Source organism: Streptopelia decaocto, assembly GCF_964273445.1.
Source record: "Streptopelia decaocto genome assembly, chromosome: 2".
Lineage (NCBI taxonomy): Eukaryota > Metazoa > Chordata > Aves > Columbiformes > Columbidae > Streptopelia > Streptopelia decaocto.
The window spans coordinates 158,712,760-158,730,130 of record NC_138655.1 but is presented as its reverse complement, the minus strand read 5'-3'; the positions used below and the strand labels follow the sequence as shown (position 1 = coordinate 158,730,130).

Below are 17,371 nucleotides of genomic sequence, written 5' to 3'. Positions count from 1 at the left end.
GCAGGGGTAGAAACTGTAATTTCTATCAAAATACAAACTGTTCTTAAAAGCTGTTCTGATGTATCTTTTGAGTAGTGATGGCTGTTTACTGGCGTATGAGCAGAACTTGAGACCAACCTTTATGAAAAAATTAACTACTAGTTGATATTAATATGCTCTTACTGTCTGTGGGTCATCCCTGGGAGAATGGGCGGGCAGAGATGTGAGGGCAAATAGGATTCTGTGATTCTGTGAGGTGACAGGACAAGAGGAAACAGCCTCAAGTTGTACCAGAGGGGAGGTTTAGATTGGATATTAGGAAAAAATTCTTCATGGAATGGGTTGTGAAGCAGTGGTACAGGCTGCCCAGAGAAGTGGTGGAGTCACCATCCCTGGAGGGGTTTAAAAGATGCGTAGATGAGGTTCTTAGGGACGTGGTTTAGTGCCAGAGTTATGGTTGGACTCAATGATCTTGAGGGTCTCTTCCAACCAAAATGATCCTATGAAATAGGATGTAAGCAACTAAAGTACCATGGCAGTTTAGGGTTTGCATTTAATTCGGTAGATCATAGAAACAGTGTTGCTTTTGAATGGTGTCTAAATTTTGCTTAAATATTACATTTTGGGTGGGATTCAGCTCACGGATTCCGGCCCCTGCTTTTAATATCAGTATGTAAACTACGGTCTGAACTCTCTTTTTAGTCAATGGAAATCCGAGCAGGAAGTCAGTTGCTAGAATATTTATGGCTAGTGTAATTTTGGGTGCTGTAGGGTGTTATTCCTGACCTCCAGGCACCACTCAAGAAGTGTGGTCTCAGTTCTAAGTCCTGTAACACCAGGCAGCCATGCCCATATGGTTTGGCCACCCTATGTGCCCATGTTTAGGCAACTGAATCTATACAATGGAGTCCAGAGAAGTATTCAGCTCTTCCTAAAATGGACACCTACTTCGGGCTGCAGAATGCTCTCTAGCACAAACTAACTGGATGTCTGTTGGCTACAGTGGTGGCGTTGATGCCCACTGTGTGTACAATTAGGTTAATTAGCTCGTAAGCTGAATCCTACACTCAGTGCCTGGTCATTTAGATCTCCTCTGGCTGCCAGGGTTCAACTCAGTTGCCTGCATGAAAGTATTTAGCGCCTTCCAAGCTGTCCTCAGGTGCCCAAGACATCCTAACTGAGCATATGGATGATATAGGACATATGAGAAAACATTTTGGGACAGCTTGAGCCTAGGAGGATGCCCACAGGATTTTATTTGGTATCTGATGTTTGTATGTGAGTAGCCGTGTTGAACCTCTGGATCCATGTCATGTGCAGTTAGTCACTTTGGGAAGGTACCAGCATCAGGGTTGTCTCTGGAAGCCACCTCTGGAGTCAGTGGAGAGAGATTGGGCACCTCTAGGGTCCTGCTCCAGTATCTGATGGGTTGACTTCACCTGGAAAAGGCTTGTGATTGTGAGAGGAACCACAATGACTCTTTTCTCAGCTCAGATGCCTCAGTCGGCACCTGAAGTAATTTGGAATAAATGTAACATGAGGATCTTATCAACCACGTGGGAATTGTAAAGCAGACCTCAACAAACTGTATGTGTTGCTACTTTAAAGTGTCCTAAACCTGAGAATAATTCTGTCTTTCATGCTCTTTGGTGTGAAGAGGAAGTCTGAAAGAATCAGAGTTAGCTGAACGTCTGTCCTTTCTGTTTGGCAGCTCATTGGAAGTCAGGCACCTTTCTGCTCCGCTACCGTCTGCCCAGCCAGTGGCACCTTGGGTCCGAATGAAGAAAAAGAATTCTGCGTAGAGCTGTCAGCTAACATCACGGTAAGTTTAAAAACGGATACAATTTTATCGAAACGGCAACACTGGCACTCTCATCTTACCTCCATCTGGCAAAAGGAAGGGATTTTATATACATCCTCTGTGATGTTTGCTTCATTCACAAGGACTCTCCGCTCTTCTCCTTTCAGGGTGAGCTGAAAGACCTTGTCCTTTCCTGTAGCATAGAAGACATGGTTGAACCCCTCTTTCTGAGTATTTCTGGGGAAGTAAAAGGACTGTATGTCACCTACTCCATACCCTGTGACAGCGGAGTTGCCAGGTAAATCAAGGGCTTGCCTTGAACTGAACAAAAATTACTTCTTCCTAAATCAAAAATACAGTAGAGAGGGGAAAAAAATCACACACTTATCTATGTAAGCTTCATTCCTCCTCGTGTAGGCAGTAAAATGTGCTGGGAGGATTCACTGTTGGTGCCTGTGTCAAGAAAAGGCACTGGCTTTACACCAGAGCCAAATTCAGCATCCTCGTAAGCCAAAGAGAAGAGTGGAGAAGAGCGATACTTCATTCCCACTGTTGTTTAGCTGCAGCAAATTAATTTAACAACTGTGACTTTATTAATTCGTTAATAATAAACGGGTGTGAAGCTAACTGCACATTGGTGAAACTCTTCTTCATGTGTTACGTCTGTTCTCCCTTGTGCTCATGGCACTTGTCAGCCACCAGTTGCCTTTGACACTTTTATGTATAAAGAGCATGAAAAATTACCTTTCTCTATGGTAACAAAAGTGTGGGACTCTGCAGTCCCTTGCATGTTTGTGAGAAACAACTATCTCCAGGAATGCCACAAGTTTGCAAATTCAGCTCTTAGATGTGAATTTAAAATTGGACACAGGATACACATCCAAGCCCCTGTTTTTTGGACCATTAAGCTTTATTCTTGCATTGTTTGACATATTAAAGAAAGATGAATATACTCCTCTTTGACTTGATATATCTGACTGATGTTTGTTTTATTTTTTCTTATGTGTAGTATGATTACTGTCTTTTGGAATATGCTCATCTTTATATACTTTAATATAAGTTAAAAGGGCTTTAATTTGGTAGGCCGACATGTTGCACATGATAAAAGTTCTACCCAAAATATAAAAATGAAAAAAATTATAAGCAGTGAAAGCTGATAATAATAATAATCATAAGCTGCATGGTCTCTTCACAGTGATCATCACAACCACATTGCAGATTGGATATTTTAAACTCTACTGAAATTATCTGTGGCATAAGCACATAAGACTGATGTTTCAATACTAGTGTAACTTGTTTTTCTGACAGTGACAAAAGACAAATATTCGAAAGCCCGTGTGATCTTCTTTTGGACTTTGGATCTGAAGTTGCATTTAAAGATGTAGTAAAGCGTCAGTTAATTCTTACCAACCACACTGGCATCAGTGCTCCATTCAAACTAGAAGCTGAGTATTTTACTGGCTATTCGCCCACTCCAGAACAAGGAATCTGCCTGTAAGTCTTGCTTTTCTGCACAATGACTAATTTAGGTCTGGATTAAATCTGAAATCAGGATGGAGTGCTATTCCCTCTGTCACAAGAGAGACTTTCTGCTGTGCTCTGCTGGGTTGTTTTAAGCTCTCACTCCGACTGTGGTGACGAAACCTGCTGCTGAGGTTTCCTGCAGAAACAGCTTGCGGATTTAGCTGCTGTAAATGGCAAAACGCTGTTGCTGTCAATGGACACGAGCTGGTTTACACCAGCCAAGGCCGCTCTGTTGTGTTAGATTGCACGCAAAGTCTTACAACTCTGAAGCTGATTCACTTTTAAGGATGTTACTTTAAAAAAATACTTTGTACGCAGTCCTTCTTCAGGTTATAATGGCCATTAATTTAGGATTCAGGTAGAGCTGTTATTTTGGCAGAGATTTACTCCTTTCACAGAATTGTCATTGTGATTTTTTTAATTATTATTATTTATTTTCTCAAGGCAGCTGTTGGAAAGACGAGGGCCTGTCACAAAACACGCAGCCAGAAGAGCACGGTCAGGTATGAGACCAGCTGTTTGTCCCCACAGTGGAGAGAAGACAAAAGCCAACTGACTTAACAAATTCAGCCTTAAATGTGCCAGTCGGGTACATCATTTCTTGGAATATCTGTCGAAGTCTACACTGTTAAATAACTTAGTTCCTCAATTCATTCTTGAGTTTACAAGCCCACATTGCATAAACATGAGGTCGATCTCTCTCTTTCCCCCTGCTGCTTTTCTCTTTCTCCCCCTCTCCTTCTCCCCCCCTCTTTTCCCTCTTATTTTTCTTGAAACCAATGGTTTGAAACAAAGATGGGTGGTTATGACACGCATAATGTTTGGCTATTTCCCTCCACCACAGTCTCCCATTACCATTGCAGCAGACTTTTCTCCCTCAAACCCTTTCATATGCTCTCCCCACTGTGGAAAGCTACAGCACAGCCCATCCATCATTCCTGATGTATTGAACTGAAAAAGTAATAATATTTGGAGCCACACAAGACCCAGGGAGGGGGGAAATGGGAGCGAAATGCTGTAAAGTGTGGATGTGTATCCTGTATCCAAAATAAAACTTGGACATATTGGTACTTTGCCATAGTGTATCTGTTACAAAGACAGAGCTTTTCAGCTGTTGAATTAGTACTTAAGATTGAGAAAATGCTGTTCTGACAAGCTTATTGGTTTAGGAGGCTAGGTAGCTCCGAATGTGGAAGGGCCTTGCTCTTTGGAATTAATTCTTTGTGTTGAAGAGCACACAAATGTAAGCAGGCAGCTGCTATTAGAAAGATAACAAGATAGCAAGAATTTCAGCTTATTTTTCGTTTTCTGAAATTGAGGGTGTGTTGTCATGTAGCCAGTTAGTGCCTTGTGTATCTCAAACGCAGTTCTGGATCAGGTTGCTGGAAGGGAGTCTTCCTGTGAAATAACTCCTGCAAGAACTAACTCTCAAAACCAAAAACCTGCTGCAGAAGGGAACTTCAGTCAAGTAGAATAAATGCGGGTTGTGTAAATGATCCCAGGTGTTTTGGAAACCAGTGAGATCAGGCTGATTAACACCAGCTAAAAATATAGTCCTATATGTTCTTTGAAAGGCTGACTTTGTTCCATTTCCTCAAAATTCATCAAATGCTGCTTTGCTGTGCTCTTTCAGAGTTGGCAGCAGCAGTGCTGTCTCATGGGAAGGGAGCAGCTTTCCATGTCCAACCTTCCACGGGATCTCTGAAAGCATTCCAGCAGCTAATCGTAGAAATAACAGCTTACAACAACATGTGGGGAGAGTACCAGGATCATCTCGTCTGTATGGTAGGTGGGGCTTCGGCTCCAAGTGAAGTATTGCTATGGCACATCCTACACCAATCCTATTTCCCAGATTCCTTTCTGTTAAAAATACATTTTCAATTTGTTTGGACTCCTGTGAAAATTCAGGGTAGATATTGCTCTATCGCTACCTCCAGTGGCATATAAGGAATAATTATTTTCGTTTACAGTGCGTGGTTTAGTTTTGGGGTAACGTGTTTATCCCTTGGGAGGTTTTCATGTGCCTTTAAAATGATTGAAGCAGATTTGATTTATAAAATCTGTTTGATAGCTAGCCAGTGCGTTACTCTACCAATACAATATATTATGTTGTATGGAAAAGCCATGGGGAAGGTCATGAATGTATGAGGTGTTGCATTCTCTTGCTGAGAAGAGCTTTCATTAGCATATGACTTAAGTGCTGTCAAAAGAAACCAATTAAAAAACATTTGAAAATCCAATCAGTTTTCAAGACTTTGTAACCTAGAGACCTAAAGTTTCCTCTTGATTTAACAGCAAAAAATTCATTTTTAATAGGTGGGAGACTTAGAACCAAAATTAATTCCAATGCGAATGACTGTGACAGGCTGTCCAATCTTCCTGCAGATGACAGGACCACAAAGAGAGCAACCCATGATCAGGTATATCCCAAAATACTATCATAGAAGTCAGAGAATTAAATATTATTAGACTATAGCCAACATACATGCTTATTCCCATCTCTTTGATATAATGAGAAGTCAGCAAAGTGACTGTCAATATATAGTGTCTCCTTCTGTGATACCAATACATGTGTCTCTGCCAGCTTAATTAGAAAATAATCTGCGTACAAACCTTCTCAGGTTTACCAGCAATCACTGTTCTGGGCTTCCAGTCCTAGAATTTCACCCATTCCAGCCTCATCTGACTCTGTGGAGACGGGAACTGCTACAGGGTGGCAGTTCTCCTTGTCAGTTCATTTCTCCCTGGCCATTTACCTGGAGCCCCCAGGTAAACAGAGGCAGGACAGTGTCACACAGCAGCCAAGAGCATTTGCAGTGTCAGCTCTGTAATGGGGCACAGAACACAGATTTAGCAATCCACCATAAAAAATACCTTATGCACCTGGGAATCTGGGTCACTTTGCTGTGGAGCCATTTGCTGCTGCCGCCAGAGTCTTTCCCAAAAGCTGATTTCACGTGTTGGCCATGAAACATCTGAGACAACTAATAAAATCAGAAGAAATAAGATGATTAAATACAGAAATATTGTACTTCACATGACTTTACCTGATAGCTGCTATTAACAGTCTGCCAGTGCAGCCAGATAGGTTTCCACTTTTAAACAATTCTCTAATGGAAAATTATTTCAGGCATTGACTATTTTCTGTGTGTACTGACAACAAGGCTTCCTCCCGCAGGTTTGGCACTCACGTCTCTGATGGGCGGCCCGTCTTTCGGAGGGTCCAGCTCAACAATCCTACTCCCTTTGGTAAGACTGACTTTTGTACAGTGAATATCAACACTTGCATTGCATTCCTTATAATAATAAAACCAGAACCCATTAGCACGTTAATTAACTGATGTTCTTGTTTCCTAATTAGGATGTTTTTTGTAAAAATTATAACTATGTAAGAGAGTTTCTAAGCTGTTTTCTGACTTGGCTAGTACAGAACAATAGTACGTGTTGTCAGGTCTTTATGTGTGTAGTGGTATTTATCATTATGGTATTACTGCCATGATTAGTTTGTTTTCTGCAAGAGTAAAGCAGGTAAACCACCCAGAGTGTAGTAGAATTAATGTAATTGATTTGACATGTTACTACTATGAAACAGCACATCCTGTCGTAGGTTTTCATTCATTGAAATGATGGGCATTCAGGATTTTCCATCCTATTTTTGTAAACCTCTCACAGCACTAACCCTGATCACTCAGACACGCTACCTGCTTCTTAGTGGCATCATCTGGCTCTTCTCTGTTTAGTCTTTTTATCCCTTGAGTGAGACTTTAAGCTCTTCAGAGTAAAGGTTTCTTCTTCTTCCTGAATGACACCAAACACATTTACTTAACAAACAAAATACTCGTGATTTATTTTAATGTTAATGAAAGTATAGTTTAGGAGTTAGAGAGCAGACAAGCTATAATAAGGGCATAGTACACACGGTCTTAAATCATTTCTGTTTACAGTAGACATGGAAAGCTCAAGATGTGCTTTAACACAAATCCAGTTGCTAGAGACAAATCTGTTACTTGATCTTCTTGTGCTCTGGTACCAACTAAGCTACGAGTCTTCTCAATGACCAGAAATAATTGTCTTTTCTCCTTTCTAATTCAGACATCCGCCTGGACTGTCAAACTTATAATGAAGACAAAGACAATACGAAGCTGGTGGACCTGTTGCTGTTCTCCGGAGATCCTTTTCCTCTTAAGGACATGGATGAAAAAGAGACTCCATCAATTGGTAGCAACTTGGACTCCGAGATCGAGGTAAAGTTGGATCAAACTGCCGTTCCCTGCGGAAACGTTGATCCAACTCTTAAAACCACATATGAGATCAGCTGTTAGTCTGGTTTTTATGCTGCTGCTGAGATACATGATGGGTTTCTTGGCATGAAAGGCTGAAAACAACAACATGCGATATGACTTGTAACTTAGAACTGGATTGTTAAAAGAAACGTCAGCTCCTCTCACAGCCAAAAAAGCAATATATGGGTAGAGGGCTATGGGTATCAGCAAGAAGTTTACAGAACAAGCGATATCAAATAGCTGTTCAGCTTCTCCTTTTCGTAAAGTTCTTAAAGCAGATGATCAGATGATATTCTTTAAAATCTTGTCATTGACAAACTAATGCCATTTTTACATGAAAGTGTAAGAAAACTGACGCTCCTCAATTTAGGTCCACTTATAGGTGCTCTAGGGTGTCAATGGGTGCTGTAGCCGGGGAGCAGAATCTAATCTGCAAAGTTTGCAATTCCAATTGCAGCTAATGTTTTGGAGGTATTTAATATGGCCATTTACTGCCCTGAAGGGCTGGGAGTGACAGGGAGAAGGTATCATACAGAAGATATAACTTTATCTGGCAAAGCTTTGCAGAGAATATATTTAAAATCATCTCTTCTCTGTTTCAGCTCAGAAGGCATAGTTGTTTTGAGTACACCTCCAAACTTTCTTGTGCAACAAGGGCAAGTTATTGCCCTAGAGTGCTGGTTTGTATAACGGGCCAGAAATGTTAGAGTCGAGTGCTTCTCTTGGCAGAACAGGACCCAGACGTGCACTTTTTCCAAGGGGTTCAGGAGCGGTTTCAGGAGAGCAAACCTAGGCATGAAAAAATTAACGGACGGGACACATCCACGTGTCCAGTTTTTGTGCCAGAAAGGCAGAAACTGGAGCTGGCCGCGCTTACTGCCTAGTGCAGCAGTTCCCTGTACACTTCACTTACATTCCTGCTCTGCAGCGTAACAGCTTTAACCATTCCCCACCCTTGTGTCCCCACAGCCTTCGGACGCCGACGGTGAAGAACAGGAGATCATCACTCAGGAACCTACAGTACAAAAAATTGTCTCTGTACTTATACGACCTCATGAAGGGATTCCTGCAGACAACCCCTACTCCGTTACTCCGAGACAGATAGTAAGCCTTTACATTTTCTTTTTCCTTAGGTTTAGCATCTTTTCTGCAGAACACAGGAGAAAGGAGGAGGAGGAGGAGGTTGCTTTGGGGTAGAGGCTACTAGACAGTGAAACACTAGGCTGAGAGGCTTTGGGATCTTGAAGATGACAATGAGAAGAGTTTGCGAAGTCAACAGAAAAATAGAAAGTGTCCCACCTATATTTGAGCAGTTAATTGTTGATTGGAAATTGGTGTTCAGTTGAACTAATGTTGTCCCAAAACAGGGTTCTTTACCAGGTTTAGCACACAGAGATGAGATACCATGTTTATTACAGAGCTGTGCAAGCCTGGGTGCTGGAATAAGCCAGCATGCCAGCAAGAAAAGTAAAAGGTATTATATACAAAACCTTATCACTACGTTCACATGCTAAAGAGCCAATTGGTTACACATTTACATATTGCATTACATAATCCTCTTAGCATATAATGAGCAACATTCAGCTAAAGGACACTTTGTCCAATAGTCTTGAGAGATGTGTTAAAGCAAGACTCAACTAATTGTGTGGGCTTCAAAATAGCTAAAGCTGCAAGGTCAGTAGCGTCTGTAGTTCATGATTAGTGGTTTGGCAAGTCACTCTTTGTTATATGAGCAGACTGACCTAAAGCTGAAATGATTTATATCTCTTTAGGTTAGCAATTGCAGACAGGATTCATTCTTTTAAGTGATGACAACACTAGTCTGCCTAGAATGGCATCTCATCTTCTCATTTGGGTTGCCTTGGTGCAATGAGTGGCATTAGGTGGGAACCATCCAGCCTGGAGCTTTGGAAGCGTGTTATTTAACCAAGGAAGATTTGCCAAGTAGATGTGGCAGAGCTGGGCCACAGTGTCACAATTCTTTAGGAATAAAATAAGCAAAGAGAGCACTGGAAAGATCTGAGTGACAGCGTTGTCCCAAACACCAGTGTGTCAATTTTAATCCTTCAATATTAGCAAGTCTTTTTGGCAAAGGGTTTCAGTTACAAGTTAGAATGAGCTAAAGATTACATAAAAGAAATAATTACAGAAATGGCATTCTTAAAGAAATGAAGCCGGCAGTCAGCTCTGGGGTGAGTGAGGCTGAGATAGTTCAGATAAACAAGTGCCTTGTTGTGGAGACATCCAGGGAGCTTGGCCCATGTGGGATGCAGTTGGTGCCTGTGCAGTTGCTCAGGTGTTCCTCTGCAGAAATGTTCCCTGTGTTTCTGCTATTGCTCCAAGAAAATCTGCTAGTTCAGATGTTGTGCAGCACAGCTGGCCAGGCCTGGCTTAAATCCATGTCTGAGCAACTAAGCTCTCTGAGACCAAAATCCACAGACCCTGCAGTGTTATAGGACATGACAGAGGTTACTAGCTCTGCTCTGGCCCTGCTAGACCTTAAGCAGAGCTTTGTTGTGCTCCTCACCACTATGAGCAGGGAAACGCAGTATGAGGAGAGCTGAGCTGGTTTTGCTTCTACCCAATGTAGAATCATAGAACAGTTCGGGTTGGAAGGGACTTTCAAAGCTCATCCAGTGCCACCCCTGCCATGAGCAGGGACATCTTCACCAGCTCACGTTGCTCAGAGCCCCGTCCAGCCTGGCCTGGGATGTCTCCAGGGATGGTTCATCCACCACCTCTCTGGCCAACCTGGGCCAGGGTCTCGCCACCCAAGGCTGATCCAACAGGTCACCACATCTCACCCTGTGATCACATGAAGCGGGGGAGTTTCCCTATAGAGCACTAAGCTGAGAGCAGAATGTACCATGTGGCCCTCAAGCTTTCAAATTTGACGTGAATTGCCTCTGCAGGGAGATGGCAAAGGTTTTTCTGCAGCAATAGCAGGATTGAATCATAACATGTAATGCCCCTAAAGAAAACAGAATCTATTCAACCCGTAAATCCCATAAAATCCACTGTAGCTGGCTAGTGCATTTAATTACATTCCCTGCTGTCATGTAAAATAAAAAAATAGCCAAGAGTAAACTGAACTGTAAATTGATCTTAATTCACATTTGTAACTCGTCAAAAACTGTTTCTTGTATCTGTGAGTACTGTCAGTTGTGAGAGAATTGTCCGAATTAGCCACGGAGAACTGTGTATTTTTAAAAACAAACAAACAAACAGGTATGTACACGTGTTTTTGTACTGAGGGAGTTGGTCCGTGACTGTGTTGATGCTAAAGAGTGACTACACCGATATTTGCAGCTGAAATAATTAAGCCAGTTTTCTTGTCACATGGCATCATTTTAGCGCAAGCCTGAGCGTGGCCCATCCCAGGAGACTTCATGCTGCTTGTGCAACTCTGGTGTCGCAATCTCATCAGCTCCTGCCCTGCCAAACTGTTGTGTCTCTGCTGCAGGTGGTTCCAGGAGGTGGCAGCATCTTCGTTTCCATCTCGTTCGCCCCCTGCGCCCTGCCAGAGGCCGCGTCTGAGGCGCAGTGCGAAGGGTTTGTGCTGGGTTTCATGAGCCTAGACAACGAGGTAAGGTGACTGTCACTAAAGACAACTAGAAAAGAATCCTTTCCCTTCCTGTGATTTATGCCCAGGCCGCTGTGTACCTGGCCAGGCTGTAAAAACAGTCCTGTACATCCTTCCTGAATGAGGGTCGTTCGTTTGTTGCGTTTGCCTTTGAGCTTGGAAGCGTTCTGGGGCGGGAATGTCACTGTCGTCTTGCATTGTCTGGTGCAGCAGAGCCCAGACGAAAGGTCTGGATTTGAAACGCTATCACAACATCAGGATTTATTGATAACAGTAGTTAACAATGGGCCTGAGACTCGGGACTGCTGAGTTCTGTTCCTGGCTCTGCATCCACCTTCCTGTGTGAATTTGGACAGCGTATCTCTCCTCTGGGAAACTTCCTCTTCAACAACTGCAAGTGCAGCTCACAGGCGAATGTGAGGCTTGAATAATGTTTTATGAATTGCTCTGTGATTCCCTGACGTGAATCATTGCAAAGGTACAAGGTGTAATGAATGAATGATAATAGAATCTTTAATAAAAGCCTCCCTAATGTTCCTGACTCCCAGAGGAAGAAATATCTGTGTCTGCGTTAACCACAGCCATTCAGAGTTCAACTACTGCTTTGCTTTTGCTGTTCCTTGCGTGTTCCCATCACGTCTTAAAACCAGGCAACACATTGCCAAGCAGGATCCTATTTTGGCTAACAGCCTCTCGGGCTACAAGTAGGATTTCAGCTTGTGGTGCTATCAGTTTATACATCATTTCTGGTTTTTTATTGTCAGCTCGCAAAGACAGTGCCGAACAAAGTGCATCGCAGGGATGGCTACGACGTTCCACCGTTACGAGTAGACTTGCAAGGTTTTGTTACACACGCTCAGTGAGTATCGTCACACAACTGTTACACTCGCAGAACGAGTCGGTGTGGGGGGCAGGACTCCGACCAGCTCCGCTTCTTTACGCAGGTTAAGAGTAGACACGGATCACGATGGAGAAGTGGTTTTTCATTCGATGGCAAGTGATCTTGTGCCAGACCAGTCTCTGTTAGGAGTAAGTATTTCCCACCATGATATATTCAGCTAGTTTGTGTTGCTGTGCTGCTATGAGAATTCAGAGCTGTATGTGCGTGGTTTGATTTTAAAATGCATCTTTATCACCGGTAGCCTCGTGGCAATTCTCCATATTGCTTGTAACGTGGTGGGTAAAACAAAAGGGCTACAAGTGCTTATTAGCCAGGATAAGCAAAGCCGAGCTCAGACAATGCCTATTTTATATCATAGAATCATATAACTGGGTTGGAAAAAACCTTGAAGATCATCAAGTCCAACCATTAATCTGGCAATTCCAAGTCCACCACTGAACTATATGTCTTTCTCTTTCTTCGTAGAGGAGTTTTTAAGTAGAAGAATAAGTACTTATTTTCAGGACATAAAGTTCTGGTAGCAGAATGAGTCACTTAGAGCAGCGTGGTCAGTTTCTGTGACTCTTGACATTCAAAGACTTCTAAACTTTATTACATTATTCATGATTTTTTACTCATGAAATTTTGAAAAAACGTAAGTAGAAAATACTGTGGTGTTTTGGGGTAAAGTCCTTCAGATCCTGGTGGTGCTGAATGACCAGACAGACTAACACAAACCTCTCTGACCGGTTTGGAATCATTTCTCCTCCAGGTTTTGACAGATTCGGTAATGACTCAGAGTTTGAAACTCCTCAATTGCACGAAGGTTCCTCTGGACTTCAGGCTCCTTCTGTCAACGCCTTTCAGCCTTTCCAGCACAGATCCCAAAATGAGCACCAAAACATCCCACAGCAAGAAGGAGGAAAAGGAACGGCAGCCGCAACTTGTACTTTATCCACAGCAAAACACGCTGGTAGGCTCAAAAATAATAATCCTGTGCCAGAAGAGACAGTTTAGTAATTGGGGTGTTAGCCTGGCCCAGATGAACCAGAAGAAAAACACAACTAGGATAGAAATCTTCCCATTTCAGGGAAATAGTGGTATATTAGCAGATGGTCATTACTGCACTTTTGTCTGCTATATTGCCAGTATGAAATATTTTACTCCAGTGGCTCTGATGTGCTTTTCTCAGCAACTCCAACCTGTTGCAAACTCCCACAGAAAACCCTGTGGGTTTTTGAGCTTACCTAAATCAATAGTCATATTAAAAGACTTCCAAAGACTGTAGTCCCTCATTTCCTCAAATTAGATGCAGGCAGCACACACAGAAAAACAATTGGTTAATTTGGGGTATACAAAATGACACTAAAGGAAACAAAGTCCTGGAGTCAAGAATTAGCTAAGGTGCAAAGAATGAGTAACAGCTGCATTTTTGAGGTGCGCTTCTCATTTTCCAGTGTTCATTTTGACATATAGACACACACATCTTAACTCTGCGTGTGCAGGAAGAAGACTTATATGTTTAAGGCAGCTTTGGGAATATGGCATTTGTAATCTTGGGAATTTAGAACCTGGAGACTTTCTCCCCTGTGGTTCAGAGATCAGCTGTTCACCTTTACGCTTCACCTCTGTGTACTGGATTCATAGGAAATAGCTGCGTGTTTTCTTTAATTATAATGCTTTGTTCCAATGGGAATTTGGTTGCTGGCAGCCACCTTTGGGCTCCAGTGGGAAATGTGCGCCCGGGCCTTTGAGCGGTGTTTATTTTGGATTTCCTGCACGCGGTGTCTTCTTATGTGACGGTCATCCGAGTTCCTCTTCCCACAGGTGAAAGTGTCTTTCCACGCAACCCCGGAGTTACTTACATATCAACGTTTGCCAGACACCCAGCTGCTTCCCGGAGTCCAAGTGCTCCAGTGTGAGAACGGAGAGAGAAAGCTGAAGTTTAATCAAAATCTGGTCATTGAATATAGTAACCGCACTACCCAGGTAAGATCAGGAGGAGATCTCTGGGCCCTGAGACAGGGCTGTGTTTTGTCAGCACCTCTGACTCAGAATGAACGTCCTGTAGGATTTACTCAGCTTTGAAATACATCCATCTCTAGAGTAAATGGTGTCATCCAGTTAAAGGGAATGGCTGAAGATTTAATAGAATCACAGAACCATTTTGTTTGGAAGAAATGCTTGAGATCATCAAGTCCAACCATTAACCCAACATTGTCACTAAAACATGTCCCTAAGAACCTCATCCAAGTGTCTTTTAAACCCTTCCGGGGGTGGTGACTCCACCACTGCCCTGGGCAGCCTGTTCCAATGCCCAACAACTCTTTCCAGGAAGAAATTTTTCCTAATGTCCGATCTAAACCTTCCCTGGGGCTATTTGAGGCCATTTCCTCTCATCCTGTCACTTGTTATTTGGGAGAAGAGACCAACCCCCTCCATGCTCCAAGCTCCTTTCAGGCAGTTCAGAGATCAGAAGGTCTCCCCTCAGCTCCTGCTCTCCAGCTGAACCCCCTGTGTCCCCCCATCACACTTGTGCTCCAGCCCCTTCCCCAGCTCCGTTCCCTTCTCTCAACTCGCTCCAGCACCTCCAGGGCTTTCTTGGTGTGAGGATTTTCAAAAGGCGAGAGGTCTCCATTGCAGGTTTCTCTCAGCTGGACAGAGCAGTGTTGGGTCAGCGCCCTGGTGCTCATAGCACAGCTCTATGCAGAGCACAATGACCTGGATGATGCGGCTCCATCTGAGGGCAGCACCCCAGCCACAGCATGACCCTCAACGTCCTTTTGAGACGTGGGAGCAGGACTGTGTGAGTGCCCGAGTCACCAGCGTGGCCTCCTGCAGCGCCCAGTGCTTCCTGAGTCCCCTGAGCTCTAACTCTAGTGCTGGCGTCCCAGCCCACACACATTTACAGACCGATCTCTTCCAGATGGAAAGCTATAAACCCCCCAGGCCTTCAGCAGTTCCAGTACGCTGCAGGAATTCTTTCTTTTCATACGAGGTATTTCTGTGTAAGATCCAACCACCATCTCTAAAATACAGTCAACCTAATAATAATCTTGGGCAATCTGCACAAGTGGAATGACTCACAGTGGGCCATATACAGCCCTAAGGGACGAGGAGATGCTGTAATGTCTGCATCTCCTCAGAAAACCTTAATAACAAATCAGAACGTTCACTCCATGTTACTTCATCAAGACCACAGCGTCAGCTTTGAAAACCTGTCCCAAAACCGTAAAACAAGCAACAACTTAATTCACACAAAGCTGTAGAAAGGGGAATTGATTATTGCAAAAGAACACAGAACAATGGCTCTTCATTCAGTGCTTGGGGTAAGAACGATCCGGCTACAGCAGATATTATGAAAGCCCCACAAAAATGATGTGGAGTTTGTGGTTTTTTTTCCTCCTTTTCCTCTTTTGCAGCTGGTCCCGGTGACCGCGTACCTCACCGTTCCAGTGCTGCAGCTCTCCTGCCACACGGTTGATTTCAAGACCTGCTTTGTGGCACAGACCGAGACCGAACACGTCTTCCTGTGTAACAGGAGCGGCTGCAGGAGCTACTGGACTGCTTCGCTGGGTATTCTGGGTTTGCAGCTGGGTTTCCTTGTTATATAGTCTCACTGTTCAGTGGTTTTATGTAGTAAGACTGCACTTGCTCAATATATAGCCAATACGTGATGATGTTGGCTGCAAACATAGCAGATCTGCCTCTCTTCTCACTTATCTGGGCTTTGTCTCTTTCCTCTCTGTCCGTCTCTTTCCTCTCTGTCCGTCTCTTTCCTCTCTGTCCGTCTCTTTCCGCTCCGTCCGTCTCTTTCCTCTCTTTTCACATCCGTGTATCTTTACCGATTCCAGCAGTTACTCCAGACTTAACCAAAAGATCAAATCACAGCCCTCACAAGTCATGAACATCCTTTGCTCGTTCATAATTCAATCCTAAGAGGCAACGACAAGCGGCAGCTTCTCGTGAGTTCGGTTTGAGCTTGTGCCTAACGATGTTAACAGATGGGCTGCAAAGGAAAGAAGATCAGGGGCTTATTATTTTGACGTGGGGGCTATTGATCGCTCCCCTTGATCCGAGGATGAAAACAGAAACTGGCCACACGCACGGAAAGCCTCTGGCAGTGCAAGATGTGATTTATTAGTTGGCTGGCAAGGAGATGCATTGTTTTGAGCGCAACATGCTGCACACACACAAAGGGCCTTGTATTGCTTGTATTGGTTTTTTTGATATTTGCTTCTTTCATTGCAGATGAACAGAAAAGGCAAAATGACCTGGAAGTGTTTTCTATCTCCCCTACTACCGGCATTTTGGAGGCACGGGAAGGGGACCAGCCTACCACAGAGACTTTGCAGATCAGCTTTACTGCAAGGTACCGTTATTATAACAGGACTGAAATCTTGCTGGTATTCCCTGTCAAGCCCAGACTTGGGCCACTGAAAGCAAAGAGCAATGGCCACTGAAAGCAAAGAGCAATGGCCACTGAAAGCAAAGAGCAGTTCTGCTCCATTCTTGTGTTCCCAGCCTGCTCGTTTTGCTTCTCCCACTTGCCAATCTCGGGCTCCCAGCTGGTATATTTTCCACATAACCACGTTCCCCAAACTGCTCCTTTCTATGAGATTTCTTTTGGAACTGGCAGCAGAATTTCAGACTTTAGATTTAGCCACTCGAAATCACACTGCTCTGTGTAGCACTGGAGAAAATCCCTTTCTTTAGGGCAATGTCATCAATGGAGGACAAGTCTCAGGCCTGTAGCTCAGTGCAGAGGCTGATACAACAGTTGAGTCCTTTATGCAACCAGCACTTTACTAGGACAGAGGGAGAAACGTGTCTGGAGTAGCTCAGAATTCCAGTAAAGCAGCTGTTTGCCATGCAGGAAAGCACAATGTCTCCTGCACTCAGTCTCAGGGATCCTTCATTATTATTTATGTGGCTTCTCTCTAAAACCTTTTGAATGTCTTTGCTTCCCTACGTGCATTCCGAGTACCTCCTGAAGTAAACAGAGCAAAATGTTATTTTAATGCCATGATACAATTTGTTTTACCCTTGTTTAGCCTGGTGCAGTGTTTAGCATAACGGTCTTGGCCATGTTTGAGAAAGAAAAAGAAAATCAATGTATTTTTGTTGCCTCTAGTCCAAAGGTTTTCTACACAACAATGTGAGCTGCAGGCAAATGACAGCAAAGAACAGAAGGGAGCAGATGACAATGACTTTGTCCTATAGACATCTAATATTGTTCTAATTATGTTTATGGAGATCTTATCATAAGCTTTTGTTGAGGTTAGCCAGAGGATTGACCCAAAACCTTTAATTTCTTCGCT

General features: G+C 43.4%; 1 protein-coding gene across 1 annotated transcript in view; it reads left to right on the top strand.

Moving 5' to 3' along the window:
- DLEC1 (DLEC1 cilia and flagella associated protein) overlaps positions 1–17,371 on the top strand; it is a gene marked incomplete at its 5' end in the record, with an annotated part of 42,488 nt that overhangs the window by 22,339 nt on the left and 2,778 nt on the right. The window contains 16 exons of the mRNA XM_082044627.1: positions 1,691–1,801; positions 1,948–2,078; positions 3,089–3,274; positions 3,749–3,807; positions 4,938–5,089; positions 5,621–5,724; positions 6,483–6,553; positions 7,397–7,614; positions 8,557–8,691; positions 11,051–11,173; positions 11,935–12,029; positions 12,115–12,199; positions 12,823–13,023; positions 13,878–14,039; positions 15,473–15,626; positions 16,302–16,422. Coding sequence (XP_081900753.1) covers positions 1,691–1,801; positions 1,948–2,078; positions 3,089–3,274; positions 3,749–3,807; positions 4,938–5,089; positions 5,621–5,724; positions 6,483–6,553; positions 7,397–7,614; positions 8,557–8,691; positions 11,051–11,173; positions 11,935–12,029; positions 12,115–12,199; positions 12,823–13,023; positions 13,878–14,039; positions 15,473–15,626; positions 16,302–16,422 — 2,108 coding nt within the window. The remainder of the gene's footprint in view (positions 1–1,690; positions 1,802–1,947; positions 2,079–3,088; positions 3,275–3,748; positions 3,808–4,937; positions 5,090–5,620; positions 5,725–6,482; positions 6,554–7,396; positions 7,615–8,556; positions 8,692–11,050; positions 11,174–11,934; positions 12,030–12,114; positions 12,200–12,822; positions 13,024–13,877; positions 14,040–15,472; positions 15,627–16,301; positions 16,423–17,371) is intronic.